Source organism: Orbicella faveolata, unplaced genomic scaffold (assembly GCF_042242905.1).
Source record: "Orbicella faveolata isolate gen_17 unplaced genomic scaffold, um_ofav_v1 contig_12, whole genome shotgun sequence".
NCBI lineage: Eukaryota > Metazoa > Cnidaria > Anthozoa > Scleractinia > Merulinidae > Orbicella > Orbicella faveolata.
In genome coordinates, this window is record NW_028301539.1 from 31046422 (window position 1) to 31073898 (window position 27477).

General features: G+C 33.9%; 1 protein-coding gene across 1 annotated transcript in view; it reads right to left on the reverse strand.

Annotated features, from left to right (window-relative positions):
- Positions 1-27477, reverse strand: part of LOC110040311 (uncharacterized) — a 74459-nt gene that overhangs the window by 38759 nt on the left and 8223 nt on the right. The window contains exons 26-130 of the mRNA XM_089277534.1: positions 27439-27462; positions 27239-27271; positions 26232-26255; positions 26037-26060; positions 25933-25956; positions 25824-25847; positions 25696-25719; positions 25583-25612; positions 25480-25503; positions 25312-25335; positions 25083-25106; positions 24973-24996; positions 24882-24905; positions 24766-24789; positions 24648-24671; positions 24531-24554; positions 23246-23269; positions 23137-23160; positions 23034-23057; positions 22926-22949; positions 22823-22846; positions 22694-22732; positions 22567-22587; positions 22411-22437; positions 21864-21887; positions 21754-21777; positions 21652-21675; positions 21550-21573; positions 21442-21465; positions 21313-21351; positions 21031-21057; positions 20485-20508; positions 20375-20398; positions 20272-20295; positions 20166-20189; positions 20062-20085; positions 19720-19743; positions 18937-18960; positions 18597-18629; positions 18425-18448; positions 18222-18245; positions 18108-18137; positions 18003-18026; positions 17891-17914; positions 17710-17733; positions 17375-17398; positions 17266-17289; positions 17058-17081; positions 16936-16959; positions 16835-16858; positions 16721-16744; positions 16611-16634; positions 16508-16531; positions 16398-16421; positions 16291-16314; positions 16162-16200; positions 16034-16054; positions 15882-15908; positions 14114-14137; positions 12205-12228; positions 12102-12125; positions 11985-12008; positions 11747-11899; positions 11324-11347; positions 11123-11146; positions 11008-11034; positions 10071-10094; positions 9961-9984; positions 9834-9860; positions 9043-9063; positions 8519-8542; positions 8399-8419; positions 8268-8291; positions 7639-7662; positions 6597-6620; positions 6483-6506; positions 6283-6315; positions 5284-5307; positions 5089-5112; positions 4985-5008; positions 4877-4900; positions 4749-4772; positions 4636-4665; positions 4533-4556; positions 4365-4388; positions 4136-4159; positions 4026-4049; positions 3935-3958; positions 3819-3842; positions 3701-3724; positions 3588-3611; positions 2303-2326; positions 2194-2217; positions 2091-2114; positions 1983-2006; positions 1879-1902; positions 1750-1788; positions 1623-1643; positions 1467-1493; positions 920-943; positions 810-833; positions 708-731; positions 601-624; positions 497-520; positions 156-179 (exon numbers count right to left, since the gene is read on the reverse strand). Coding sequence (XP_089133660.1) covers positions 156-179; positions 497-520; positions 601-624; positions 708-731; positions 810-833; positions 920-943; positions 1467-1493; positions 1623-1643; positions 1750-1788; positions 1879-1902; positions 1983-2006; positions 2091-2114; positions 2194-2217; positions 2303-2326; positions 3588-3611; positions 3701-3724; positions 3819-3842; positions 3935-3958; positions 4026-4049; positions 4136-4159; positions 4365-4388; positions 4533-4556; positions 4636-4665; positions 4749-4772; positions 4877-4900; positions 4985-5008; positions 5089-5112; positions 5284-5307; positions 6283-6315; positions 6483-6506; positions 6597-6620; positions 7639-7662; positions 8268-8291; positions 8399-8419; positions 8519-8542; positions 9043-9063; positions 9834-9860; positions 9961-9984; positions 10071-10094; positions 11008-11034; positions 11123-11146; positions 11324-11347; positions 11747-11899; positions 11985-12008; positions 12102-12125; positions 12205-12228; positions 14114-14137; positions 15882-15908; positions 16034-16054; positions 16162-16200; positions 16291-16314; positions 16398-16421; positions 16508-16531; positions 16611-16634; positions 16721-16744; positions 16835-16858; positions 16936-16959; positions 17058-17081; positions 17266-17289; positions 17375-17398; positions 17710-17733; positions 17891-17914; positions 18003-18026; positions 18108-18137; positions 18222-18245; positions 18425-18448; positions 18597-18629; positions 18937-18960; positions 19720-19743; positions 20062-20085; positions 20166-20189; positions 20272-20295; positions 20375-20398; positions 20485-20508; positions 21031-21057; positions 21313-21351; positions 21442-21465; positions 21550-21573; positions 21652-21675; positions 21754-21777; positions 21864-21887; positions 22411-22437; positions 22567-22587; positions 22694-22732; positions 22823-22846; positions 22926-22949; positions 23034-23057; positions 23137-23160; positions 23246-23269; positions 24531-24554; positions 24648-24671; positions 24766-24789; positions 24882-24905; positions 24973-24996; positions 25083-25106; positions 25312-25335; positions 25480-25503; positions 25583-25612; positions 25696-25719; positions 25824-25847; positions 25933-25956; positions 26037-26060; positions 26232-26255; positions 27239-27271; positions 27439-27462 — 2757 coding nt within the window. The remainder of the gene's footprint in view (positions 1-155; positions 180-496; positions 521-600; positions 625-707; positions 732-809; positions 834-919; positions 944-1466; positions 1494-1622; positions 1644-1749; positions 1789-1878; positions 1903-1982; positions 2007-2090; positions 2115-2193; positions 2218-2302; positions 2327-3587; positions 3612-3700; positions 3725-3818; positions 3843-3934; positions 3959-4025; positions 4050-4135; positions 4160-4364; positions 4389-4532; positions 4557-4635; positions 4666-4748; positions 4773-4876; positions 4901-4984; positions 5009-5088; positions 5113-5283; positions 5308-6282; positions 6316-6482; positions 6507-6596; positions 6621-7638; positions 7663-8267; positions 8292-8398; positions 8420-8518; positions 8543-9042; positions 9064-9833; positions 9861-9960; positions 9985-10070; positions 10095-11007; positions 11035-11122; positions 11147-11323; positions 11348-11746; positions 11900-11984; positions 12009-12101; positions 12126-12204; positions 12229-14113; positions 14138-15881; positions 15909-16033; positions 16055-16161; positions 16201-16290; positions 16315-16397; positions 16422-16507; positions 16532-16610; positions 16635-16720; positions 16745-16834; positions 16859-16935; positions 16960-17057; positions 17082-17265; positions 17290-17374; positions 17399-17709; positions 17734-17890; positions 17915-18002; positions 18027-18107; positions 18138-18221; positions 18246-18424; positions 18449-18596; positions 18630-18936; positions 18961-19719; positions 19744-20061; positions 20086-20165; positions 20190-20271; positions 20296-20374; positions 20399-20484; positions 20509-21030; positions 21058-21312; positions 21352-21441; positions 21466-21549; positions 21574-21651; positions 21676-21753; positions 21778-21863; positions 21888-22410; positions 22438-22566; positions 22588-22693; positions 22733-22822; positions 22847-22925; positions 22950-23033; positions 23058-23136; positions 23161-23245; positions 23270-24530; positions 24555-24647; positions 24672-24765; positions 24790-24881; positions 24906-24972; positions 24997-25082; positions 25107-25311; positions 25336-25479; positions 25504-25582; positions 25613-25695; positions 25720-25823; positions 25848-25932; positions 25957-26036; positions 26061-26231; positions 26256-27238; positions 27272-27438; positions 27463-27477) is intronic.

Below are 27477 nucleotides of genomic sequence, written 5' to 3' on the forward strand. Positions count from 1 at the left end.
GCTAGTCGGACAGAAAAGACTAAGAAAAATCGATGTCAAACTTAGCGTCTGTGGTTTTTATCTCCGGTGCTATAAAACGAAAAATATAAAAGATAAGATAGATTGAAGACAAAAGAAAACAAAGCAATTCTAAGTAATATCAGTGGCAAACCTACCATCCGTGGAGGTTATCTCTGATGCTGAAAATAACAAAGCAGGAGAGAAAAATTAGACTGATTATAGAAGCTTGAAGCAATTGAAACTCTAAGGAATATCTATCCGAAACGTATATGTTTTATGTATATGTATGTTTTATGTATATGTTTAAGCAATTGAAACTTTAAGGAATATCTATGCGAAAGGCTTATTTCTTCTAAAAGGTCTACTGTCTGTAGCATGTATCTCTGGCGCTGCAAATAATCAAGCCCTTTTAATAAAAGAAAAACGACTTCAAGATAATAGCAATAAAACACAGTACAGAAGAAAGCAATTCTATGTGATGTCGATGCTAACTTACCATCTGTAGTAGGTATCTCTGGTGCTAAAAGGGAAAAAACACGAAACATGAATTAGATAAAAAAAAATCAAAAGTACTTATAGTAATATTGATGCCAAACTTACCATCTGTAGTAGTCATGTCTGGTGCTGGAAATGAAAAAAACGAAAGATGAATTAGATTGGAAAAAAAAGATTAAACCGATTCTTAATAATATCGATGTCAAACGTACCATCTGCAGTAGTTATCTCTGGTGCTGCAAAAGGAAAATACGAAGGATAAAATAGATTAAAAACAAAAGTGTAAGACTAAGTAAAATCAATGCCAAACTTACCGTCTGTGGTGGTTATCTCTGATGCTAAAAAACGAAAAGTATGAAGGATAAGATAGATTGAAGACAAAAGAAAACAAAACAATTTTAAGTAATATCAGTGGCAAACCTACCATCTGTAGTGGTTATCTCTGATGCTGAAAATAACAAAGCAGGAAAGAAAAATTAGACTGATTATAGAAGCTTAAAGCAATTGAAACTCTAAGAAATATCTATGCAAAAGGTTCATTTCTTGTAAAAGGTCTACTATCCGTAGTACGTATCTCTGGCGCTGCAAATAAACAAGCCCTTTTAACAAATGATAGCAAAACTGCCCGTGTTTAATATATCAAATTATAACCTGGCTCAGAGGCTTTCTGCCTAAAATTTTAAAGTTTGTAAGTTTCCTTTCTCCGGTAATTTTCACAAGAGACTTAATACAAAGAAACCATTACCAAATATAAAAGTTTGGAGGAAAGCCTCGGTGCCATTTTTGAATTTTGATATGTCGAGCTTGAACTATAAATTTAAAATGTTTTCAACAGTTACTCAAGCTCTAAATGAATGGGATATAGATATAAAGTTAAAAATTGATGCTAATTATAAATAACAAAATGTTAATCAATTTAGTCAGAAATGGTCATACTTAAAAATTTCCAGTTATATTTGAGATAAACATACCTTTATCTGTAGTTGTCATCTCCGATGCTGGAAAATAATGTTATGAATAATGACTTGAAATCCAACAGTTGTTAAGAGATGAAATCAGAATGAAATACGATGATACCTTACAACAAGAAATAGTATAATATTAATGCATATTAAAAGGCTTATTACCTGTAGTACTTTTCTCTGGTTCTAGAACCGGATAGAAAAAAGGATACAGTAAAAGTGATACTATTATTAAATTTGAAATAAATACAAAATTCTCGAGAAATTCAAGTGATACTTATGAAACACTCACGATCTGTGTTTGTTTTAACGCTTTTGACTTGTGCTGCAACTGAAGATGTAAGAAAAACGACTTCAAGATAATAGCAATAACAACACAGTACAGAAGAAAGCAATTCAAGTGATGTCAATGCTAACTTACCATCTGTAGTAGGTATCTCTTGTGCTAAAAACGAGAAAACACGTAACATGAAATAGATAAAAAAAAATGAAGAGTAGTAATAGTAATATTGATGCTAAACTTACCATCTGTAATAGTCATGCCCGGTGCTGGAAAAAAGAAAAAACACGAAAGATGAATTAGATTGGAAAAAAGCTTAAACCGATCCTTAATAATATCGATGTCAAACGTACCATCTGCAGTAGTTATCTCTGGTTCTGAAAATGGAAAATTACGAAGGATAAGATAGATTGAAAAGAAAAGTGTAAGACTAGGTAAAATCGATGCCAAACTTACCGTTTGTGGTGGTTATCTCTGGTGCTAAAAACAAAAATTATAAAGGATAAGATAGATTGAAAACAAAAGAAAACAAATCAATTTTACGTAATATCGGTGGGAAACCTACCATCTGTAGTGGTTATCCCCGGTGTTGGAAATGAAAAAATAGAAAAGAAAACATAGACTGATTATAGCAGGTTAAAGCAAATGAGACTCTAAGTAGTTCCACCGAAACAGCGTGTTCATGAGCCCAATTTCGAGAATATCCTTGATTTAGAAAAATTTAACTGTCGTGATTATTATCATCTTTTTATAAAGCAAAAATACCAAAAACCAAATAAATGGGCTAATTTGAAAGAAGAATTTAATCTAGAGGATAAGCAACTTTCGGAGGCATTCGTGATGCCACTGAGAGTTGCAAATGAACTTTATGTGCGTTCTTTTCAGTATAAAGTGCTAAATTCTATTCTATATAAAATGAATTACTTCTGACCCTATATTTATATTTATATCTATATTTCTGACCCCAACTGTTCCTTCTTTCATCAGACTACTGAGACCATATCTCATATTTTCTTTGGCTGTTCTTTTTCTACTTCCTTTTGGAATGAGATATGTGAAAAAATTTTAAATAAACTTAATAGTTGCGTTTGCCTCTCTTTAGAATATCGCGAGATTATTTTAGGATTTTTAACGGGGGAGATGGATCTGCAAAACTATATAATCGTTTTAGGAAAAACGTACTTGTGGACTTGCCGGTGTAAAGAAACGAAACCATCTTTCAGCCACTTTGAAAGAATTTTATTCAATAAATATCAAACCGAAAAGTATAGTTCCTTTAAATCAAATAACATCAATCTGTTTAAGAAAAAGTGGAGAATTTTTGAGGAATCGTTTATTTTAAACACTAAAAAAAAATTGTACAAGTAGTGTAAGTATAAGTAGTATAAGTAGCATGTATATTGTAAGTGTAAATGTAATTATAACATCAGTAATGTAAGTAGTGTAAGTGCTCAGGCTGTAAATAAAATTCGATTCAAAAAATAAAAAATGAGACTCTAAGTAATATCTATGTGAAACGCTCAGTCTGTAGCAGTTACCTTTGTTCCAAAAGACGAAAAACACGAAGGATAAATAAAATTAACGACAACAAAAAGCTAAATCTAATTCTAAGTAACATCTTTGCAAAAGTTATTATCTGTGGTAGTTATCTCTGGTGCTGTAAATGAAAACAAATTCGGATGATAGGTTAAATTTAAAACAAATTGAAACCAATTCTAAGTACTATTGTTGCCAAACACACCACCTGTAGTAGTTCTCTCAGGTGCTGAAAACGAAAAGGCGAGCAAGAGAAGTTAGATTGAAACACAAAAGTTGAGTCCAATTCTAAGTAACATTTATCCCAAACTTACCATCTGTAGTAGGTATCCCTGATGCTGAAAGCGGAAAAACAGGAAACATGAATTAGATTTAAAAAAACAACGGAAAAAAAAGCAATTCTTTTGAATATCGATGTCAAACTTACCATGTGTAGTAGTCATACCCGGTCCTAGAAATATAAAAAAAACGAAAAATAATTAACATTAGATTGAAAAGCAAAAAAAATTAAACCGATTCTTTATAACATCGATGCCGAACCTTACCATCTGTAGCAGTTACCTCTGGTGCTGAAATTAGAAAGGCAAGAAATGTAAATATCATTGAACAGGAAACGTTTAAACCAAATCTAAGCCGTAGTGTCTATGCAAACTGTACTTACCATCTGCAGTAGTTATCTTTGGTGCTTAAAATGGAAAATTACGAAGGATAAGATTGATTAAATGCAAAAGTAACATCGATGCCAAACTTACCATCTGAGGTAGTTATCTCTGGTGCTGAAAAACCAAAAATACGAAAGATAAGATAGTTTGAAAACTAAAGAAAACAAAACAATTCTAAGGTATATCGATGCCAAGCTTACCATCTGTAGCCGTTATCTCTGGTTCTAAAATTAAAAAGGCAGGAAAAAAAGATTACACTGATTATAGAAGCTTAAACAAATTGAAATTCTAGGTAATATCTATGCCAAAATTGCACTCTGTGGCAGTTATCTTTGTTCCAGAGGGAAGAAAGGATAAATTGAATTAAAAACAAAAATTAAGTCCAATAACATCTATATTAAGTCAAGGTAACATGTATGCGAAACGTACCATCTGTGGTCGTTATGTCTGGTGCTGAAAATGGAAAAAAGAAAAATCGAAATTGGATAGGCAAGAAATAGAGATAAGATTGAACAAAAAAGTGTATACCAATTCTAAGCCGTAGTATCTATGTTGGAAGTGGAAAAACAGGGTAAATAAAATTTCTGACAGACTTACCATCTGTCGAAACTATCTCTGGTGCTGAAAATGGAAAAGTATCAAGGATAACTTAGATTTTAAAAACACATTTAAAACTAAGTAATATCGAAGCCAAACTTACCACTTGTAGTAGTACTAGTTATCTCTGGTGCTAGAAACATAATGACAGGAAAGATAAGTTAGATGGAATCACAAATTTTAATCCAATTCTAATGAGCATCTTGACAAACCTACCATCTGTCGTAGTTATCTCAGGTGCTTGAAGTGGAAAAACAAGAAGATATATAGATTAGATTGTCTGATTGACACATATTGATTAATAAAAGCTGCAACCAAATCTAAGCCATTTATGCCAAACGTACCATCTGTAGGAGTTATCTCTGGTGCTGGTAAATCAAAAAACGCGAAAACATGTCAGATTAAAAACAAACGTCTAGTCTAATTCAAAGTAACATCTATGCCAAGCTTACCATCTGTAGTAGTTATCTCTGGTGCTGAAAATGGAAAAGTAAGAGAAATAAGTTAAATAGAAAACAAAAGTGTGTAAATAAGTAATATCGGTATCAAAACTCACCATCTGATGTCGTCATCTTTGGTGCTGAAAATAAAAAAAGGTAGGATACATAGTTTAACCTAATTTAAATTCTAAGTAACATCTATGCCAAATGTGCGCTCTGGTGCAGTTATCTCTGGTCCGGGAAATGTAAAACGAGAAAGACTAAAACCAAAAGTCTAATCCAGTTGTGAGTAACATCTATGCGAAACTTACCATCTGTGCTAGTTGTTTCTGATACTGGAAATGGAAAAAAATCGAAAGATAAGTTAAATTGAAAACAAGACCAATCCTGAGCAATATCGATGCCTAACTGATCATCTTTATTAGTTATCTCTGTTGTTAGAAATAGAATGACAGGAAAAAAAGTTAGATGGAAACAGAATTTCAAAACCAGCTTAAGGTGGCCGAACACAGTTTTCAAGAGCCTCTGCCTAATTCACCATTACTTTAAAGCTATTTATGCTTTGGCGCCCGTTTTTTGCAAGAGTCAAGGTTAACCACAGAAGGGTTTATTCTCACATTTTGGCTAAGGTGAGTGCCGTTGCCATGGCAACGGGGCTGGTTAAAAACAAGGCTTAAAAAATGGTTTTTGTTTATTTTAAAAAAATTCAGGCATTAGATTTTTTTCATCATTTGCCCACTATAAATTGACATTAAATCCCTTCTGTCAACACTGTTGTAATAAAATTTTGACATAAGCGACTTTCGTAATTCGCCGTAAATCGTTTTCACTGCATGTTCTGTATTAGTAAAAATTCCCTATGTCAAAATTCAGATTTTTTGCGATAGATTATTCGCGTGGTTTCTGAATTATTTTTTGGCCAAATTTCTTGAAATTCTATCGACTGGATCGTTAGAAATCGGCAAGTTTCTGCAAAAGCAATCGGTCTCAATTTTTCGAGCAACTGCGTATGCACTGCATTTAACTGGGTTCTTTCGGTAACAAAGAAAAAGCCGAGAATTGCTGGGTTCTTTGCGTCGTTACCTTTTCTAACATAGCTTTGTAATATAAGACTAAAGGTATCAATACACTGCGTTCAATAATGGAGAAAAATAGCGCATATAGTGCGGATATTGAGTAAATAAAATGATCGCTCTATTGAAGGCATGTTTTTTTTTTTCAATCCTTGTGCGCGCGCTGAATTGCATCAGCAAAAGCGGGCGCGAAAACTGTGTTCGGCCACCTTAAAGCAATAGCGATGCCAAACTTACCCTCTGTAGTAGTCACCTCTGGTTCTGACGGTTCTGAAATTGGAAAATCCCAAAGTTAATTAGATTGAAACCAAAATCCCAATCACATTCTAAGCAACATATAAAACAACTTGGTATCTGTTTTAGTTATCTCTGGTACTTCAAATGAAACTACTCGAAAAACCAATAACGGATTTTTTAGACACTGATTTCAAACTTACCAACTGTAGTGGTTATCTGTGGTGCTGGAAATAGAAAGGCACGTTTAAACAGATGAAAAAATTGTGAAATATTAAGAAATATTAAACGTGAACTAGCATTTAAGTGTGACGTACCTCTCGTGGTAGTTACCTCCGGTGCTGGAAATTAAAAGGCATGGAGGCATAAAGGAAATATAGCACAAGTAGCAATGAAAAAGGTAAAATATAAAATCCATTAGCCCATGCTTTAAAACATTTCCAACCACTGAGAAGAGAGTTGAAACTAGTACGACACGCAGCGGAGTATATTTGACGAAGTGTTTAAAAATGTGGTGAGACACTGTCTCATTGATTGATATATCTTATCGACCGAAATTAAAACTAAGGAGAAAACGGTGAAATAAAATCGTGAAACCTATGCTAATTATGATCAGATATCCAAACACAGCCACGATTTGATTTGCTTTGTTTAAACGTGAGGAATTAAGAACGTATGAAACTTTATTTGCGTATCAAATCTTCTAGGACTTCGAGTCTTAATTAGTCAGTCACGTCCAATACACCCACTTTGACTCAATTCGTCAATCGACACACCGGAAGTTGAATTAATCTACTCAATTCGGGTGTATTGGACAACCCTCTAATTGGTGTTACTTAATGATAAAATCAATTAAATACAGTATAGTTAAAGTAGTGTGGTACTAATCGTAAAGTTACTGTGAGTAACGTAGTATTATAAAAATGAATTGTAAGTAATGCTTGTATTATAATAACAAAAGTTTAAATATTACAATACTTAAAATTAAAAAAATTCTAAAATATATTCATGTTAGAATTTAAAATGCTAAGTTAAGCTAAACAAAAGTTTGTAAGAATCCTATCACACGTACAAAAATCACTACAACACAGATAAGAGTTTGTATGGTGATCTCCTTCAATCAAATTCGTCAGGTCTTGTTTCCTTAATCGACATTTAAACTTGAATGAGTTTGAGATAGACAATCTTTATTTAAACACGGTTAAAAATTCGTCAGCTAAAACTACTAATAACTAATAGTAAAAAAAATAATTAAATAAAAAAGCTGCTTTCCACGAATGCTGTGCCTTATACATCTCTTTTGAGATGAATGAGCTTCAAAATGGTTATCCAAGTGCAAGTAATAGCTGTGAAACTTACCACTTGTAGAGGTTATTTCCGGTTCTGGAAAAAGAAAGAAACAAAACGTATAGAAGGGGTAATCGTGGTATGGGATATAGAAACCTCGATCTCAAGAATTTCAAATGAAGTCTAGCACACAAAACTTACGATCTGTACTAAGTAAGTAAGTAAGTAAGTAACAACTTTATTTACAGAGGGTAACACATAACAGTAAAAAACTGACGAACCAGTGGCCCTCTATCCTAAGTTAAAAATTAAAAACTATTTACACTTGTAAGATAATAAAAATTACAAAGTAGAATACAGCTAAAAATTTAAAGATATGATAAAAGTTAAAAAATTTAAAAATCTAAATCTAGATATGCACAACTAAAAAACTAAGCTTTACTTGTGCTGCAATTGAATAAAGAACGAAAGATAACAAAAAAGTGATAACGAGACTGAATTAGATTTAATCAGAAAATTGCAATTATTGCTCATTACAATCTTATGAAATGCAAAACCTTAGACAATTTCAACGAAAACTAAAAACCTTGTGAAAGTTGTACGAGAAAGCACGAAATGTATCAGTAAATAGTGCCGCGGTAAAACTGGATTGATATATAAAAACTAGAATAATCTTGAGAGGCCTTCTTGACTCGACTTACCATCTGTACTAGGTATCTCTGGACCTGCAAATGAAAAGGTATGAAAGATAAATAAAAGTTCATTGTAGTAATATTAGAATGAATTGCCAAAACTACATCATTTAAAAGTTATAACTGAGAAGCAAACTTACCATCTGTAGTAATTTCTAACACTGTAGATGAAAAAGTATGAAATGCGTGTGAAACAGCAATAGAATTACGATAAGACACAAAATAGTGAAGAAATTTTCGGTTACATTTTTGTTACTTACTCTCGGTAGTAGAAATTTCTGGTGCTGAAAGTGAAAAGAAATATGACAAAATTATTGGTAATGAAGCTATTTCCAGTAATATCTTTGTTTCAGTTGTAAACGAAAAGGACTTTAAGATCAATCACATCTAACAGCGACCAGAAATTCCGGAACTTTAGAAACGAGGGCAAATGGAACGAAATATCCTTGAATCCGAAAATTGTTACGTGTCCGAATGACAACCATTCAACTGAACATTCCAGAAATACCGGGATTAAAATCAAATAGAACAGTGAGAAATTTTTGGTCAAAAAAAAATTTGGGTATAACTCGCTAGGTTTTCCTTATTTCCCTTCGATTGTAGAAAATGCTGTTACATTCCTCACTGGAAATTTCCTGAAATAGAAACCAGAATTTCTGGTTGATTGATAACCGCTATAGGCATCTCTGCTACTGCTTATAAAAAAGTAGCATCAGTTAAAATGATAGTTAATAACAATAATGACCATATCAATTTCAAAAAGTATTACTTCTGGCCTTATTACCTTCAGTAGTCATATCTGGTTCTGGAAATAAAAAAAATGGACAAACGATTAAAATATAAAGAGATAAATTATACACAATTGTCATTACAATATCAGAGCACATGCAGTTATCCCTATGCTATTTTCACGCGTTATTCGACAGAATAACTCAAGAGTGGAACGTGCTCCCTAAAGAAACAGCGGAAGATAATGATTTTAATATTTTTAGAGGTAAACTGAGAAGGCTTTTTATTATAAGTTAAAATCGTTTGGCTTTGAAATGTGTTTTTAATTGTATCTTATGACATTTTTATCAAAGATTACAGATATTAATATTTTTAATTAGGGAACGTCCTCGAAGGTCATAACCTCTGCGTTTCCTTTTAATGAATTTTGATTAATTGATTAATTGATTGAATGACTGACAGACTGGTTGAGTGATTGATTGATTGACCAATGCACTGTTCACATTGTTTCTATTGTCCACTGGCTGAGATGTTCGGATTCTCAAAAGTGGATCTCTTGTTATTTGGCCTTTCTCGTGAGTTTATCAAACGCAAAAAACGTTCTGGCGCGTTCACCGGGGATTTATAAAAGAGTCCAAACTGTTTCAGTTTGTTTTGTATCTCAATCTGTTGAATAAACATTTATTTGTAGAGGTATTCGTGTTTTCCTTGCATAAGCTGTATGTTTAATATAGGTGTACGTGAGCTCTCGGAACAAATCATTTAAGGTAAAGATAATAATAATAGTGTAACAAGACAGAAATCTTAAAGCTATGACGATTTAAGTGATTTATTTGTTAAACCTACCATCTGTAGAAGGTATCTCTGGTGCTGCTATTGAAAGAACAAAAACAAAACACAAAACATAAGGTTGAAATTGGATTATCAAGTTAAAAAATGAAACTATTTTCAACGAATAGCCGGTCAGACTTACCATCTGTAGTTGCCATTTCTGGACCTAGGAATGGAAATCCGAAGAAATATAACATTAGGATTGTGGCGATACAAACACAACCACTTAACTAAAATCCACGTTAAACTTACCACCTGTTGTAGCCTTCTCTGATGCTGCAAATGACAAGACACGAAAGATAGATTGAATTGGAACACAAGGGTTGTGATACGATAAGAATGAAAAAGAATCATTGAAACACGCGACTTCAATAAGGTAGTAGTTAAGTTTAACTTACACTCTGTGGTAGTTGTCTCTTGTGCCGGAATTGAAATGGCAGAAGAGATCGTGTTAAGGATTAAAGTACACTGTCACAATTTTCGGGACTTTTCGGCTAAGTTTTCATTGAAGCAAAATTTATCTTGGCTTTGTAAAATTTTGCAACGAAAGTTCGCGCTACCTTGCGAATTCGCTTCAGGTCTTGAAAATTCGGTCCAAGTTTTGGAAACTTCGTTGCAAATACGATTTCCTAACACTCTGTAGTGGTAATCTCTGGTGTCGCAATTAAAATGATACAATAGCTTAAGAGTAATCATTACTTTGTTGTGATTGGTTGAGAGAAGGCCAATTTATCGTTAATTTTTAATTTGTTCGCAATTTTCTCAGCCATATAATAAATGAGTAATCTTCTGAAAGGTCGAGTAATTAAGGATTTACACTACTCGTGATATTCGAAAATTCCTTCAAATAAGCAAACAAGCGTTAAAATTGACTTGAGAGAAACCTAACCATTTAAAAACGTATATTTTAGACTTACTATCTGTACAAACTACCTCTGGAGCTAGGAAATAAGCGTCTCAAGAAAGATAACTGATAGGATATAGTGAGGAGAGTATTTATAAAATCAGAAAGAAAAACAAAGAAAATATTTTTCTCATATCAATAGTAGGACGTATTGTCTGTAGTCGTTATCTCTTGTTCTGGAAATGTAATGAAAATACATGAAATGGTGTAAAGATATATCGATGTGTCACTAGATAAATTTGATTGAAAAACAGAAACTGCGAGTGATGATTTTGTCAAACTTACCGGCATTTGTAGTAGGTATTTCTGGTGCTGCAAATGAAACAGCAGAAAAGTTAACGTATAAGAATATAAAACCTACCATGACGAACTTCAACAACAACTATCACTATAGACTTACCATCTGTAGTAGTCATCTCTGGCGCTGAAAATGAAATACATGAAAGAGAAGGTAAAGACAACGATAATGGAATTTTTTATGAAATACAAAAAATTGAACAATTCCTAGTAATACTTAGGCTTATCATCTGAGCTGAAACTAGACTGAAATGGAAGAGGGAAAAGCTAATATAAATGCAGGTAATATTGATGTCAAACGTACCATCTGAAGTAGTTATCTTTGGTGCTGGGAGAAACAAAATATGCAAATCAAAAGTAAGATCAATAAAGGCTAATTAGGATTGCAAAAAATTTAAATGCTGTTTATGTTAACCCTCAGTAGCACAACGAATTGTAGGAAAACCCTTTTTCCCCGTATTTTTCACAGTTCTGAAAAAGTGGTTCTGTTCATTGATGCTGAAACTTTCAGTAGCTGTTAATTATCCCTTGAATTCCATCGTGTTACAACTGTTTCTCCGATTCAATTGACATTGGCATAGCAACCGCTCTTTTGACCTGTGGGCTCGGCCATGTCTCTTTGATACAGTTTTTCGGGCTTTTGTATTGTAAAACTGATACTGTTATTAAAATTGATTGAAATACAAAATTCTCGAAAAAAATTAAATAATAAATTTAAAACACTCACCATCTGTGGTAGTTTTAACGCCTGTAACTCGTGCTTCAACTGAAGATGCAAGAAAAACAACTTCAAGATAATAGCAATAAAACACAGTACACAAGAAAGCGATACTAAGTGATGTCGATGCTAACTTACCATATGTAGTAGGTATCTCTGGTGCTAAAAGCGAAAAAACACGAAACACGAATAAGGAAAAAAAAAAAAAAATGAACAGTAGTAATAGTAATACTGATGCCAAACTTACCATCTGTAGTAGTCATGTCCGGTGCTGAAAATAAAAAAACAAACAAAAAGAAAGTTGAATTAGATTGAAAAAAAAAAAGGTTAAACCGATTCTTAATAGTATCGATGTTAAACGTACCATCTGTAGTAGTTATCTCTGGTGCTGAAAATGGAAAATTACAAACGATAAGATACACTGAAAACAAAAGGGTAAGACTAAGTAAAATCGATGTTAAACTTACCGTCTGTGGTGGTTATCTCTTGTGCTAAAAAGCGAAAAATATTAGAGATAAGATAGATTGAACACAAAAGAAAACAAAACAGTTTTAAAGTGCACCTAACCCCCCAATTTTTTTTTCGCTAGAACGAATCTACTTATTATTTGAAATAGTTCTGCGAAAAAATTTTTGAATTCCGTTAAATCCTCGATTTTCTGTGCCACGACGAAATCTCGAAAATAGCTCCAAAACACCGCCATTTTGTTTCACGACCGAGTTTGAGGAGAATGGGTCCAGCGGCTCTTGTGACGTCTACCCAGGAAGGTTGGATATCTCATTTCCTCTCATTTCCTTCAGGATGGTGCAATACACATTCGAAAAGTGCGCAGAAAACGCCTTCCAGAGGTGCTATTGGCTGTTGCAGCAATATTCCAGATTTAAAGAAAGATATACTGTACAATTTACTGACGATGATCGGCTAATGGTGCAATAAAGACATAAACGATGGTTGATTTTGTCGAACCGAAACAAGCGAACTGAATCTGTGAGAACCATTGAAGAACTGTCACTGGAATTTGTTCCGCAGACTTTCGAACGCTATTTTCATAAATTTTCTGCTTAAAGCTAACCAGAAATTTGTAGAAATACTACCTACAACCTATATCTTCCAATCCCGCGATATTTATAACATAACCGGCAAAGTTGTGTGATCCGGTCATGATCAAGAAGCGTTATACTGATATGTAAATAGATCGCAACTGTACGACGCTAACCAGCACTTATTTCTCTTTCGATTTAGATGAAAGTCGAAGATTAATCCTCTAGAATTACATGATAACAAAATTGTTAGACTCACAGAGTTTTTCGAAGGTTTGGAAATCAGCAGTGCGACAAAGATTCTGTGCAATAGCGTCGAAAATATGACCGCGTAACATTATCTGCGGACCGCTTAGGGAACTTATCCTTTTCGCTTATCCGACGAATTTCACTGCAAACTTTGAGAACAATTTACATTGGTTATTTGGAGTTACGACTTAAAACGTGTGACAATGTGAAATCGGTAATTGGATGAAATGTTTCCTTCCGCCTTGCTTCCCGCAGCTTCAAAAATACAGGTCCAAACAATACGATTTTCAATCGATCGAAGCCAATGTTTTGGAGGTTATCAAGTCTCGAAAACTGCAACACGTACGTCGCTCTTATAAACATGAAGCATTCAACTGAAAGTAAAACACAAACTGGATTTAACAGAACAATCACACCTTGACAAAATACATTCTCGGTAAGGACAAATGTAAACGGGCTATAAACACGCGTGGGAATCTTATGTTTAGTTGACGAAATTACCATCCAAAGCAGTCCTTGAGTTTTCTTTCCTGCTTTTCGTTTGCCTGCTCCTCCACTTCGTATCTAGCTTTCCATTCCTAATATACAAGCAGCTCGTCCGCAAAAACGTCTTCCCCGTCGTCGCTTGAAATATTGTAAATTGCTCTCAAAGCTCTAAGCAGTGAGTTCACAGTCGTCGAACGTGCTCGATCGAAGTTCATTTCGGAGCCTTCCGAATCGAAACTTAACTCTGACTCCAGTGACGAAAAAGAAATGATTCTGACACAAAACGTGGACGTTTTAGTCCCAAAATACATCGGAACGATTAGTTTTGCGTTCTATTTTCTCGAGCAAATACAGAGAGTTGACTGAGGCGCTATTGTGTTTGGTTCCTGGGTAGACGTCATCAGGTACCGCCGCCCCAGACTCCCTAAAACGCGGTCGTGAAACACTTAATCGCGACTTTGAAAGGGCATAGAAAATCGAGGATTCAACCAAATTTAAAAATTTCTTCGCCCAAATGCTTCAAATAAAGTCTAGATTTGTTTTAGCGAAAAAAAAAATTGGGGGTTAGGTGCACTTTAAGTAATACCGATGGCAAACCTACCATCTGTAGTGGTTGTCTGTGCTGCTGAAAATAAAAAGGCAGAAAAGAAAAATTAGACTGATTATAGAAGCTTAGAGTAATTGAAACTCTAAGGAATATCTATCCGAAACGTATGTTTTTTCTAAAAGGTCTTCTCTCTGTAATAGGTATCTCTGGCGCTGAAAATAAACAAGGGATGTAATAAGTGATAGCGAAAATGCCCGTGTTTAATAAATCAAATTATAACCTGGCTCCAAGGCTTTCTGCCCAAATTACAAAGTTTGTAAGTTTCCTTTCTCCGTTAATTTCCACAAGAGACTTAATACAAACAAACCATTACCAAATATAAAAGTTTGGTGGAAAGCCTCGGTGCCATTTTTGAATTTTGATATATCGAGCGTGAACTATAAAAATGTTTTTAGCAATTAGTTTAAGTTTATGGCATCCATAAACTGATGTTGATGAGACCTGAGAGACAATATCTCAAAGTCAGGCACACACATTCTGCATTGTAACACTTTATTTCAGAGACATGTGACACTATGAACCTCGTGTCATGCTCATAAGTAAATCCCAGTAACATAGGTAACATGCCACCAATTCCTGATCTCAAAGTCCATCAGGAATTCCCAGTTGAAAACAATCACCCCTTTTGGATATCACAACAAACCTTTCATTTCCTAAGTAAAGCCACTGTTATCTACATCTGTAAAAGACAGTGTATCAATGGTTCCAGTCATGTCTCTCACATGTCCACCTCATGCCCCTCTCCTCTAGTCAAGCACACGCTCCTCGTTGTATTCAGTCTTCTCGTTTGTGCCGATCCTTCGCCACTGATTTTTCTTTTACCCTCCCACCCTCCCATGACTGGGACCCTTGCTCTACACATCTGAACCCCTGATACTACGCTTTAGGACCATCTTCAAGCGAATAAACAAAATCATTTAGATCTATAGAAATGTTCACCATGAATAAGGCTAATAATCTGTCTTCCCCCCCCCCCCCCAAAAAAAAAAAATGGGGGCAAGCTTTGACACAACAATTCAGAATGTCGTGTATAGTTACTGAACATTACTATTCCGCTACGTTTAGAAAAACATTTATCCATATATACTTATGATATCATTTGCTTAGTATATAATAATAATAATAATAATAATTATACCATTAATGGCTATAGGCTAGGGTTATCTGTCTCCTAGCAAGCCTTAGACCTTATCAGTCAGGGTGCAATGAACAGAGACTGTATTTTGGTGACTTTCTGTTGTTTGTTATTAAAGGACGGTGGCAGGGAAGTGCACCCATTAGCTGCACTTTACCCCACAGTAAGGCTCTAGCCCACTGGAGACAGGTCCGGAGAAATTACCTATTCCAAGGTGGTTACCCCCGGTACCACCTGATCTGTACTCCCCCCAGGAGGGGCTCCCCCTCCTGGTTCCCTCAGTCCCCCGGGACTGTGGGATATGGGCCTCACTCCTGGAGGCAGGTCTGGAACTTTTATTCCAGGGTGGCTACCCCCGGTACCACCCGATCTGGGCCCCTACTCCCCAGTCGTCCTTCCCTGCCACCCAAATTTTACCCACAGCCAGTGTGTTATTTCCTAAAAGTAGTATCGTTAGTGGAAGCTCAGACCAAGCCTCGAAAGAGGATCATTAACTCAAGCTTTAAATGAATGGGATATAGATATAAAGTGAAAAAGTGATGCTAATTATAAATAACAAAACGTTAGTCAACTTAGTCGCAAATGATAATACTTAACAATTTCCAGCGATATTCGGGATAAACATACCTTTATCTCTAGTTGTCATTTCCGATGCTGGAAAATAATGTTATGAAATGTGACTTGAAATCAGTTGTTAAGAGATGAAATCAGAATGAAATACAGTGATACCTTACAACAAGAAATAACATAATATAAATGTATATTAAACGGCTTATTACCTGTAGTACTTGTCTCTGGTTCTAGCGAAGGAAAGAAAAAAGGGATATTGTAAAACTGATACTGTTATTAAATTTGATTGAAATACAAAATTCTCGAGAAAATTAAATGATACTTTTACAACACTTACGATCTGTGGTTGTTTTAACGCCTGTAACTCGTGCTTCAGCTGAAGATGCAAGAAATACAACTTCAAGATAATAGCAATAAAACACAGTACAGAAGAAAGCAATTCTAAGAGGTGTCGATGCTAACTTACCATCTGTAGTAGGTATCTCCGGTGCTAAAAGCGAAAAAACACGAAAAATGAATTAGATAAAAAAAAAAAATGAACAGTAGTAATAATAATACTGATGCCAAACTTACCATCTGTAGTAGTCATGTCTGGTGCTGGAAATAGAAAAAAAAAAGCGAAAGATGAATTAGATTAGAAAAAAGGTTAAAGCGATTCTTAATAATATCGATGTCAAACGTACCATCTGCAGTAGTTATCTGTGGTGCTGAAAATGGAAAATTACAAAGGATAAGATAGAGTAAAAACAAAAGTGTAAGACTAAGTAAAATCGATGCGAAACTTACCGTCTGTGGTGGTTATCTCTGGTGCTAAAAAACGAAAAATATAAGAGATAAGATAGATTGAAGACAAAAGAAAACAAAACAATTTTTAGTAATATCGATGGAAAACCTACCATCCGTAGTGGTTATCTCTGGTGCTGAAAATAAAAAATCAGGAAAGAAAAATGAGACTCAGTATAGAAGCTTAAAGCAATTGAAACTCTAAGTAATATCTTTGGAACACTTACTATCTGTGGTAGTTATATCTGGTGCTGAAAGCAGAAAAACAGGAAACATTGAAAAACAACAGAAGAAAAGCAATTCTAAGTAATATAGATGCCAAAATTACCGTGTGTAGTAATCATGTCCGGTCCTAGAAATAAAAAAAAGAAAAAACGAACAATAATTTAAATTTTATTGGAATGGAAAAAAATTAAACCGAGTCTTTATAACATCGATGTCGAACCTTACCTTCTGTTGTAGTTACCTCTGGTGCTGAAATTAGAAAGGCAAGAAATGTAAATATCATTGAACAGGAAACGTTTAAACCAAATCTAAGCCGTAGTGTCTCTGCGAACCTATACTTACCATCTGCAGTAGTTATCTCTGGTGCTGAAAATGGAAAATTACGAAGGACAACATAGGTTAAATTCAAAAGTAACATCGATGCCAAACTTACCATCTGTAGTAGTTATCTCTGGTGCTGAAAAACCAAAAATACGAAAGATAAGATAGTTTGAAAACTAAAGAAACAAAAAAATTCCAAGTTTTATCGATGCCAAGCTTACCAACTGTAGCAGCTATCTCTGGTTCTAAAATTAAAAAGGCAGGAAAGAAAGGTTACATTGATTATAGAAACAAATTGAAATTCTAGATAATATCTGTGCCAAAATTGCACTCTGTGGCAGTTATCTTTGTTCCAGAAGGGAAAAAGGATAAATCAAATTAAAAACAAAAGTTAAGTCCAATCCAGGTAACACGTATGCAAAACGTACCATCTGTGGTAGTTATCTCTGATACTGAAAATCAAAAAAAAAAAAAAAAAAAAAAAAAAAAAAAAAAATCGAGAAATAACTTAAACTAAAACAAAACCAATCCTAAGCAATATTCTTGCAAAACTTACCATCTGTAGTAGTTATCTCTGGTGCTGAAATTGGATAGGCAAGAAATATAAATATGATTGAACAAAAAAAGTGTATACCAATTCAAAGCGGTAGTATCGTTGCCAAACTTTAATACGTCTTAAGTCCTTAGCTCGGTTGGAAGTGGAAAAACAAGGAAAATAAAACTTCTGACAAACTTACCATCTCTAGTAGTTGTTTCTTGTGCTGAAAATAGAAAAGCACCAAGGATAAGTTAGATTACAAAAAAAAAAAAAGAATGTGTAAAACTAAGTAATATCGAAGTCAAACTTACCATCTGTCGAAACTATCTCTGGTGCTGAAAATGAAAAAGTATGAAGGATAAGTTAGATTTTAAAAAAAAACACGTAAAACTAAGTAATATCGAAGCCAAACTTACCACTTGTAGTAGTACTAGTTATCTCTGGTGCTAGAAATATAATGATAGGAAAGATAAGTTCGATGGAATCACAAATGTTTAATCCAATTCTAATTTAGATTTTGACAAACTTACCATCTGTAGAAGTTATCTCAGGGGCTGGAAGTAGAAAAACAAGAGAATATATAGATTAGATCAATTAAAAACAAAAGTCTAATCGAAATCAAAGTAACATCTACGCCAAGCTTACCATCTGTATTAGTTATGTAAGTGTAAAACACGAAAGACTTAAACCAAAAGTCTAATCCAATTCTGAGTAACATCTATGCGAAACTTACCATCCGTGCTAGTTGTTTCTGATACTGGAAATGGAAAAAGTTCGAAAGATAAGTTTAATTGAAAACAAGACCAATCCTAAGCAATATTGAAGCCTAACTGATCATCTGTATTAGTTATCCCTTTTGTTAGAAATATCTATCCAACTTAAAGCAATATCGATGCCAAACTTACCTTCTTTAGTAGTTACCTCTGGTTCTGACGATTCTGAAATTGGAAAATCCCCAAAGCTAATTAGATTGAAACCAAAATCCCAATCACATTCTAAGCAACATATAAAACAAACTTGACATCTGTGGTATTTATCTCTGGTACTTCAAATGAAACAACTCGAAAAACCAATAACAATAAAACACAAAAAGCTTTAACGGATTTTCTTTAAACACTGATTTCAAACTTAGCAACTGTAGTAGTTATCCCTGGTGCTGGAAATAGAAAGGCACGTTTAAACAGATGAAAAATTGTGAAATATTAAGAAATATTAAACTTCAAGTAGCATTTAAGTGTGACGTACCTTCCGTGGTAGTTACCTCCGGTGCTGGAAATTAAAAGGCATGCAAGATAAAGGAAATATAGCACAAGTAGCAATGGAAAAAGTAAAAAAATATAACATTTATTAGACCTTGCTTTAAAACATTTCCAAACACCGAGAAAGGAGTTGAAACTAATACGACAGGGAGCGGAATATATTTGACGAACCTTGGAGTGTTTGAAAATGTGATGTAACACTGTCTCGATTGAATATCGACCGTCATTAAAACTAAGGAGTAAACGGTGAAATGAAATCGTAAAACCTATGCTAATTAGGATGCGATATCCAAACACGGCCACGGTTATGATTAAGAACGTAAGTAATTTTATTCACGTATCAAATCTTCTAGGACGTCGAATCTTAATTGGTCAGTCATGTCCAATACTCCCAATATGAGTCGTTTCGTCTAAGGTAGTTGACAAATCGACACCCCGAAAGACGAATTAATCTACTCAATTTGGGTGGACAAACCTCTAATTGGTGTCACTAGTTAACAATTAGACCCGTAGCCTGCAAGGGCTATGGGACAATAGCCCATGAGGAGAAGCCAAATGGGCTATAGACCCGTGGCCCTCGAGTGCGAAGGGTCTAATTGTCTTAGTATCACCCAGCTAGTCGGACAGAAAAGACTAAGAAAAATCGATGTCAAACTTAGCGTCTGTGGTTTTTATCTCCGGTGCTATAAAACGAAAAATATAAAAGATAAGATAGATTGAAGACAAAAGAAAACAAAGCAATTTTAAGTAATATCAGTGGCAAACTTACCATCCGTGGAGGTTATCTCTGATGCTGAAAATAACAAAGCAGGAGAGAAAAAATTAGACTGATTATAGAAGCTTGAAGCAATTGAAACTCTAAGGAATATCTATCCGAAACGTATATGTTTTATGTATATGTATGTTTTATGTATATGTTTAAGCAATTGAAACTTTAAGGAATATCTATGCGGAAGGCTTATTTCTTCTTAAAGGTCTACTGTCTGTAGCATGTATCTCTGGCGCTGCAAATAATCAAGCCCTTTTAATAAAAGAAAAACGACTTCAAGATAATAGCAATAAAACACAGTACAGAAGAAAGCAATTCTAAGTGATGTCGATGCTAACTTACCATCTGTAGTAGGTATCTCTGGTGCTAAAAGCGAAAAAACACGAAACATGAATTACATAAAAAAAAATGAAAAGTAGTTATAGTAATATTGATGCCAAACTTACCATCTGTAGTAGTCATGTCCGGTGCTGGAAATGAAAAAAACGAAAGATGAATTAGATTGGAAAAAAAGATTAAAGCGATTCTTAATAATATCGATGTCAAACGTACCATCTGCAGTAGTTGTCTCTCGTGCTGAAAAGGGAAAATTACAAAGGATAAGATAGATTGAAAACAAAAGTGTAAGACTAAGTAAAATCGATGCCAAACTTACCCTCTGTGGTGGTTATCTCTGGTGCTAAAAAGCGAAAAATATAAGAGATAAGATAGATTGAAGACAAAAGAAAACAAAACAATTTTAAGTAATATTAGTGGCAAACTTACCATCTGTAGTGGTTATCTCTGGTGCTTAAAATAAAAAAGCAGGCAAGAAAAATTAGACTGATTATAGAAGCTTAAAGCATTTGAAACTGTAAGGAGTGTCTATGCGAAAGGTTTATTTTTTGTAAAAGGTGTTCTATCTGTAATAGGTATCTCTGGCGCTGAAAATAAACAAGCCCTTTTAATAAATGATAGCGAAAATAGCCGAGTTTGATAAATAAAAGTATAACCTGGCTCCGACGCTTTCTGCTCAAAATTGCAACGTTTGTAAGTTTTTTTTTGCTCCGGTAAATTCCACAAAAGACTTTATAAAAAAAAAACCATTAACAAATATAAAAGTTTGGCGGAAAGCCTCGGTGCCAGTTTTGAATTTTGATATATCGAGCGTGAACTATAAAAATGTTTTCAGCAATTACCCAAGCTTTAACTGAATACGGAGATAGATATAAAGTGAAACATTAATGATAATTATTAATAACAGAATGTTAATCAATTTAGTCACAAATGATAATACTTAACAATTTCCAGTTATATTTTAGATAAACATACCTTTATCTGTAGTTGTCATCTCCGATGCTGGAAAATAACGTTTTGAAATATGACTTGACAACAGTTGTTTAGAGATGAAATCAGAATGAAATACAATCATACCTTACAACAAGAAATAATATAATATAAATGTATATTAAAAGCCTTATTGCCTGTAGTATTTGTCCCTGGTTCTAGCGACGGAAAGAAAAAAACAGGATACAGTAAAACTGATACTGTTATTAAATTTGATTGAAATACAAAATTCTCGGAAAAATTAAATGATACTTTTCAAATACTTACGATCTGTGGTTGTTTTAACGCCTGTGACTCGTGCTGCAACTGAAGATGCAAGAAAAACAACTTCAAGATAATAGCAATAACACACAGTACAGAAGAAAGCAATTCTAAGTTATGTGGATGCTAACTTACCATTAGTAGTAGGTATCTCTGGTGCTAAAAGCGAAAAAACACGAAACATGAATTAGATTAAAAAAAAAACATCAACAGTAGTAATAGTAATAGTGATGCCAAACTTACCATCTGTAGTAGTCATGTCTGGTGCTGGAAAAAAACAAAAAAGATGAAGTAGATTGGAAAAAAAGGTTAAACGATTCTTAATAATATCGATGTCAAACGTACCATCTGCAGTAGTTATCTTTGGTGCTGAAAAAGGAAAATACGAAGGATAAAATAGATTAAAAACAAAAGTGTAAGACTAAGTAAAATCAATGCCAAACTTACCGTCTGTGGTGGTTATCTCTGATGCTAAAAAACGAAAAGTATGAAGGATAAGATAGATTGAAGACAAAAGAAAACAAAACAATTTTAAGTAATATCAGTGGCAAACCTACCATCTGTAGTGGTTATCTCTGATGCTGAAAATAACAAAGCAGGAAAGAAAAATTAGACTGATTATAGAAGCTTAAAGCAATTGAAACTCTAAGAAATATCTATGCAAAAGGTTCATTTCTTGTAAAAGGTCTACTATCCGTAGTACGTATCTCTGGCGCTGCAAATAAACAAGCCCTTTTAACAAATGATAGCAAAACTGCCCGTGTTTAATATATCAAATTATAACCTGGCTCAGAGGCTTTCTGCCTAAAATTTTAAAGTTTGTAAGTTTCCTTTCTCCGGTAATTTCCACAAGAGACTTAATACAAAGAAACCATTACCAAATATAAAAGTTTGGGGGAAAGCCTCGGTGCCATTTTTGAATTTTGATATGTCGAGCTTAAACTATAAATTTAAAATGTTTTCAACAGTTACTCAAGCTCTAAATGAATCGGATATAGATATAAAGTTAAAAATTGATGCTAATTATAAACAACAAAATGTTAATCAATTTAGTCAGAAATGGTCATACTTAAAAATTTCCAGTTATATTTGAGATAAACATACCTTTTTCTGTAGTTGTCATCTCCGATGCTGGAAAATAATGTTATGAATAATGACTTGAAATCCAACAGTTGTTAAGAGATGAAATCAGAATGAAAAACGATGATACCTTACAACAAGAAATAGTATAATATTAATGCATATTAAAAGGCTTATTACCTGTAGTACTTGTCTCTGGTTCTAGAACCGGATAGAAAAAAGGATACAGTAAAAGTGATACTATTATTAAATTTGAAATAAATACAAAATTCTCGAGAAATTCAAGTGATACTTATGAAACACTCACGATCTGTGGTTGTTTTAACGCTTTTGACTTGTGCTGCAACTGAAGATGCAAGAAAAACGACTTCAAGATAATAGCAATAACAACACAGTACAGAAGAAAGCAATTCAAGTAATGTCAATGCTAACTTACCATCTGTAGTAGGTATCTCTTGTGCTAAAAACGAAAAAACACATAACATGAAATAGATAAACAAAATGAAGAGTAGTAATAGTAATACTGATGCCAAACTTACCATCTATAATAGTCATGCCCGGTGCTGGAAAAAAGAAAAAACACGAAAGATGAATTAGATTGGAAAAAAGCTTAAACCGATCCTTAATAATATCGATGTCAAACGTACCATCTGCAGTAGTTATCTCTGGTTCTGAAAATGGAAAATTACGAAGGATAAGATAGATTGAAAAGAAAAGTGTAAGACTAGGTAAAATCGATGCCAAACTTACCGTTTGTGGTGGTTATCTCTGGTGCTAAAAACAAAAATTATAAAGGATAAGATAGATTGAAAACAAAAGAAAACAAATCAATTTTACGTAATATCGGTGGGAAACCTACCATCTGTAGTGGTTATCCCCGGTGTTGGAAATGAAAAAATAGAAAAGAAAACATAGACTGATTATAGCAGGTTAAAGCAAATGAGACTCTAAGTAGTTCCACCGAAACAGCGTGTTCATGAGCCCAATTTCGAGAATATCCTTGATTTAGAAAAATTTAACTGTCGTGATTATTATCATCTTTTTATAAAGCAAAAATACCAAAAACCAAATAAATGGGCTAATTTGAAAGAAGAATTTAATCTAGAGGATAAGCAACTTTCGGAGGCATTCGTGATGCCACTGAGAGTTGCAAATGAACTTTATGTGCGTTCTTTTCAGTATAAAGTGCTAAATTCTATTCTATATAAAATGAATTACTTCTGACCCTATATTTATATTTATATCTATATTTCTGACCCCAACTGTTCCTTCTTTCATCAGACTACTGAGACCATATCTCATATTTTCTTTGGCTGTTCTTTTTCTACTTCCTTTTGGAATGAGATATGTGAAAAAATTTTAAATAAACTTAATAGTTGCGTTTGCCTCTCTTTAGAATATCGCGAGATTATTTTAGGATTTTTAACGGGGGAGATGGATCTGCAAAACTATATAATCGTTTTAGGAAAAACGTACTTGTGGACTTGCCGGTGTAAAGAAACGAAACCATCTTTCAGCCACTTTGAAAGAATTTTATTCAATAAATATCAAACCGAAAAGTATAGTTCCTTTAAATCAAATAACATCAATCTGTTTAAGAAAAAGTGGAGAATTTTTGAGGAATCGTTTATTTTAAACACTAAAAAAAAATTGTACAAGTAGTGTAAGTATAAGTAGTATAAGTAGCATGTATATTGTAAGTGTAAATGTAATTATAACATCAGTAATGTAAGTAGTGTAAGTGCTCAGGCTGTAAATAAAATTCGATTCAAAAAATAAAAAATGAGACTCTAAGTAATATCTATGTGAAACGCTCAGTCTGTAACAGTTACCTTTGTTCCAAAAGACGAAAAACACGAAGGATAAATAAAATTAACGACAACGAAAAGCTAAATCTAATTCTAAGTAACATCTTTGCAAAAGTTACTATCTGTGGTAGTTATCTCTGGTGCTGTAAATGAAAACAAATTCGGATGATAGGTTAAATTTAAAACAAATTAAAACCCATTCTAAGTACTATTGTTGCCAAACACACCACCTGTAGTAGTTCTCTCAGGTGCTGAAAACGAAAAGGCGAGCAAGAGAAATTAGATTGAAACACAAAAGTTGAGTCCAATTCTAAGTAACATTTATCCCAAACTTACCATCTGTAGTAGGTACCCCTGGTGCTGAAAGCGGAAAAACAGGAAACATGAATTAGATAAAAAAAAAAAAACAACGGAAAAAAAAACAATTCTTTTGAATATCGATGTCAAACTTACCATGTGTAGTAGTCATACCCGGTCCTAGAAATATAAAAAAAACGAAAAATAATTAACATTAGATTGAAAAGCAAAAAAAATTAAACCGATTCTTTATAACATCGATGCCGAACCTTACCATCTGTAGCAGTTACCTCTGGTGCTGAAATTAGAAAGGCAAGAAATGTAAATATCATTGAACAGGAAACGTTTAAACCAAATCTAAGCCGTAGTGTCTATGCAAACTGTACTTACCATCTGCAGTAGTTATCTTTGGTGCTGAAAATGGAAAATTACGAAGGATAAGATTGATTAAATGCAAAAGTAACATCGATGCCAAACTTACCATCTGAGGTAGTTATCTCTGGTGCTGAAAAACCAAAAATACGAAAGATAAGATAGTTTGAAAACTAAAGAAAACAAAACAATTCTAAGTTATATCGATGCCAAGCTTTCCATCTGTAGCCGTTATCTCTGGTTCTAAAATTAAAAGGGCAGGAAAAAAAGATTACACTGATTATAGAAGCTTAAACAAATTGAAATTCTAGGTAATATCTATGCCAAAATTGCACTCTGTGGCAGTTATCTTTGTTCCAGAGGGAAGAAAGGATAAATTGAATTAAAAACAAAAATTAAGTCCAATAACATCTATATTAAGTCAAGGTAACATGTATGCGATACGTACCATGTGTGGTCGTTATGTCTGGTGCTGAAAATGGAAAAAAGAAAAATCGAAATTGGATAGGCAAGAAATAGAGATAAGATTGAACAAAAAAGTGTATACCAATTCTAAGCCGTAGTATCTATGTTGGAAGTGGAAAAACAGGGTAAATAAAATTTCTGACAGACTTACCATCTGTCGAAACTATCTCTGGTGCTGAAAATGGAAAAGTATCAAGGATAACTTAGATTTTAAAAACACATTTAAAACTAAGTAATATCGAAGCCAAACTTACCACTTGTAGTAGTACTAGTTATCTCTGGTGCTAGAAACATAATGACAGGAAAGATAAGTTAGATGGAATCACAAATTTTAATCCAATTCTAATGAGCATCTTGACAAACCTACCATCTGTCGTAGTTATCTCAGGTGCTTGAAGTGGAAAAACAAGAAGATATATAGATTAGATTGTCTGATTGACACATATTGATTAATAAAAGCTGCAACCAAATCTAAGCCATTTATGCCAAACGTACCATCTGTAGGAGTTATCTCTGGTGCTGGTAAATCAAAAAACGCGAAAAATATGTCAGATTAAAAACAAACGTCTAGTCTAATTCAAAGTAACATCTATGCCAAGCTTACCATCTGTAGTAGTTATCTCTGGTGCTGAAAATGGAAAAGTAAGAGAAATAAGTTAAATAGAAAACAAAAGTGTGCAAATAAGTAATATCGGTATCAAAACTCACCATCTGATGTCGTCATCTTTGGTGCTGAAAATAAAAAAAGGCAGGATATATAGTTTAACCTAATTTAAATTCTAAGTAACATCTATGCCAAATGTGCGCTCTGGTGCAGTTATCTCTGGTCCGGGAAATGTAAAACGAGAAAGACTAAAACCAAAAGTCTAATCCAGTTGTGAGTAACATCTATGCGAAACTTACCATCTGTGCTAGTTGTTTCTGATACTGGAAATGGAAAAAAATCGAAAGATAAGTTGAATTGAAAACAAGACCAGTCCTAAGCAATATCGATGCCTAACTGATCATCTTTATTAGTTATCTCTGTTGTTAGAAATAGAATGACAGGAAAAAAAGTTAGATGGAAACAGAATTTCAAAACCAATTTAAGGTGGCCGAACACAGTTTTCAAGAGCCTCTGCCTAATTCACCATTACTTTAAAGCTATTTATGCTTTGGCGCCCGTTTTTTGCAAGAGTCAAGGTTAACCACAGAAGGGTTTATTCTCACATTTTGGCTAAGGTGAATGCCGTTGCCATGGCAACGGGGCTGGTTAAAAACAAGGCTTAAAAAATGGTATTTGTTTATTTAAAAAAATTTCAGTCATTAGATTTTTTTCATCATTTGCCCACTATAAATTGACATTAAATCCCTTCTGTCACACTGTTCTAATAAAATTTTGACATAGGCGACTTTCGTAATTCGCCGTAAATCGTTTTCACTGCATGTTCTGTATTATTAAAAATTCCCTATGTCAAAATTCAGATTTTTTGCGATAGATTATTCGCGTGGTTTCTGAATTATTTTTTTGCCAAATTTCTTGAAATTCTATCGACTGGATCGTTAGAAATCGGCAAGTTTCTGCAAAAGCAATCGGTCTCAATTTTTCGAGCAACTGCGCATGCACTGCATTTAACTGGGTTCTTTCGGTAACAAAGAAAAAGCCGAGAATTGCTGGGTTCTTTGCGTCGTTACCTTTTCTAACATAGCTTTGTAATATAAGACTAAAGGTATCAATACACTGCGTTCAATAATGGAGAAAAATAGCGCATATAGTGCGAGAGTTGCGTAAATAAAATGATCGCTCTATTGAAGACATGTTTTTTTTTTCAATCCTTGTGTGTGCGCTGAATTGCATCGAATTGCATCAGCAAAAGCGCGCGCGAAAACTGTGTTCGGCCACCTTAAAGCAATAGCGATGCCAAACTTACCCTCTGTAGTAGTCACCTCTGGTTCTGACGGTTCTGAAATTGGAAAATCCCAAAGTTAATTAGATTGAAACCAAAATCCCAATCACATTCTAAGCAACATATAAAACAACTTGGTATCTGTTTTAGTTATCTCTGGTACTTCAAATGAAACTACTCGAAAAACCAATAACGGATTTTTTAGACACTGATTTCAAACTTACCAACTGTAGTGGTTATCTGTGGTGCTGGAAATAGAAAGG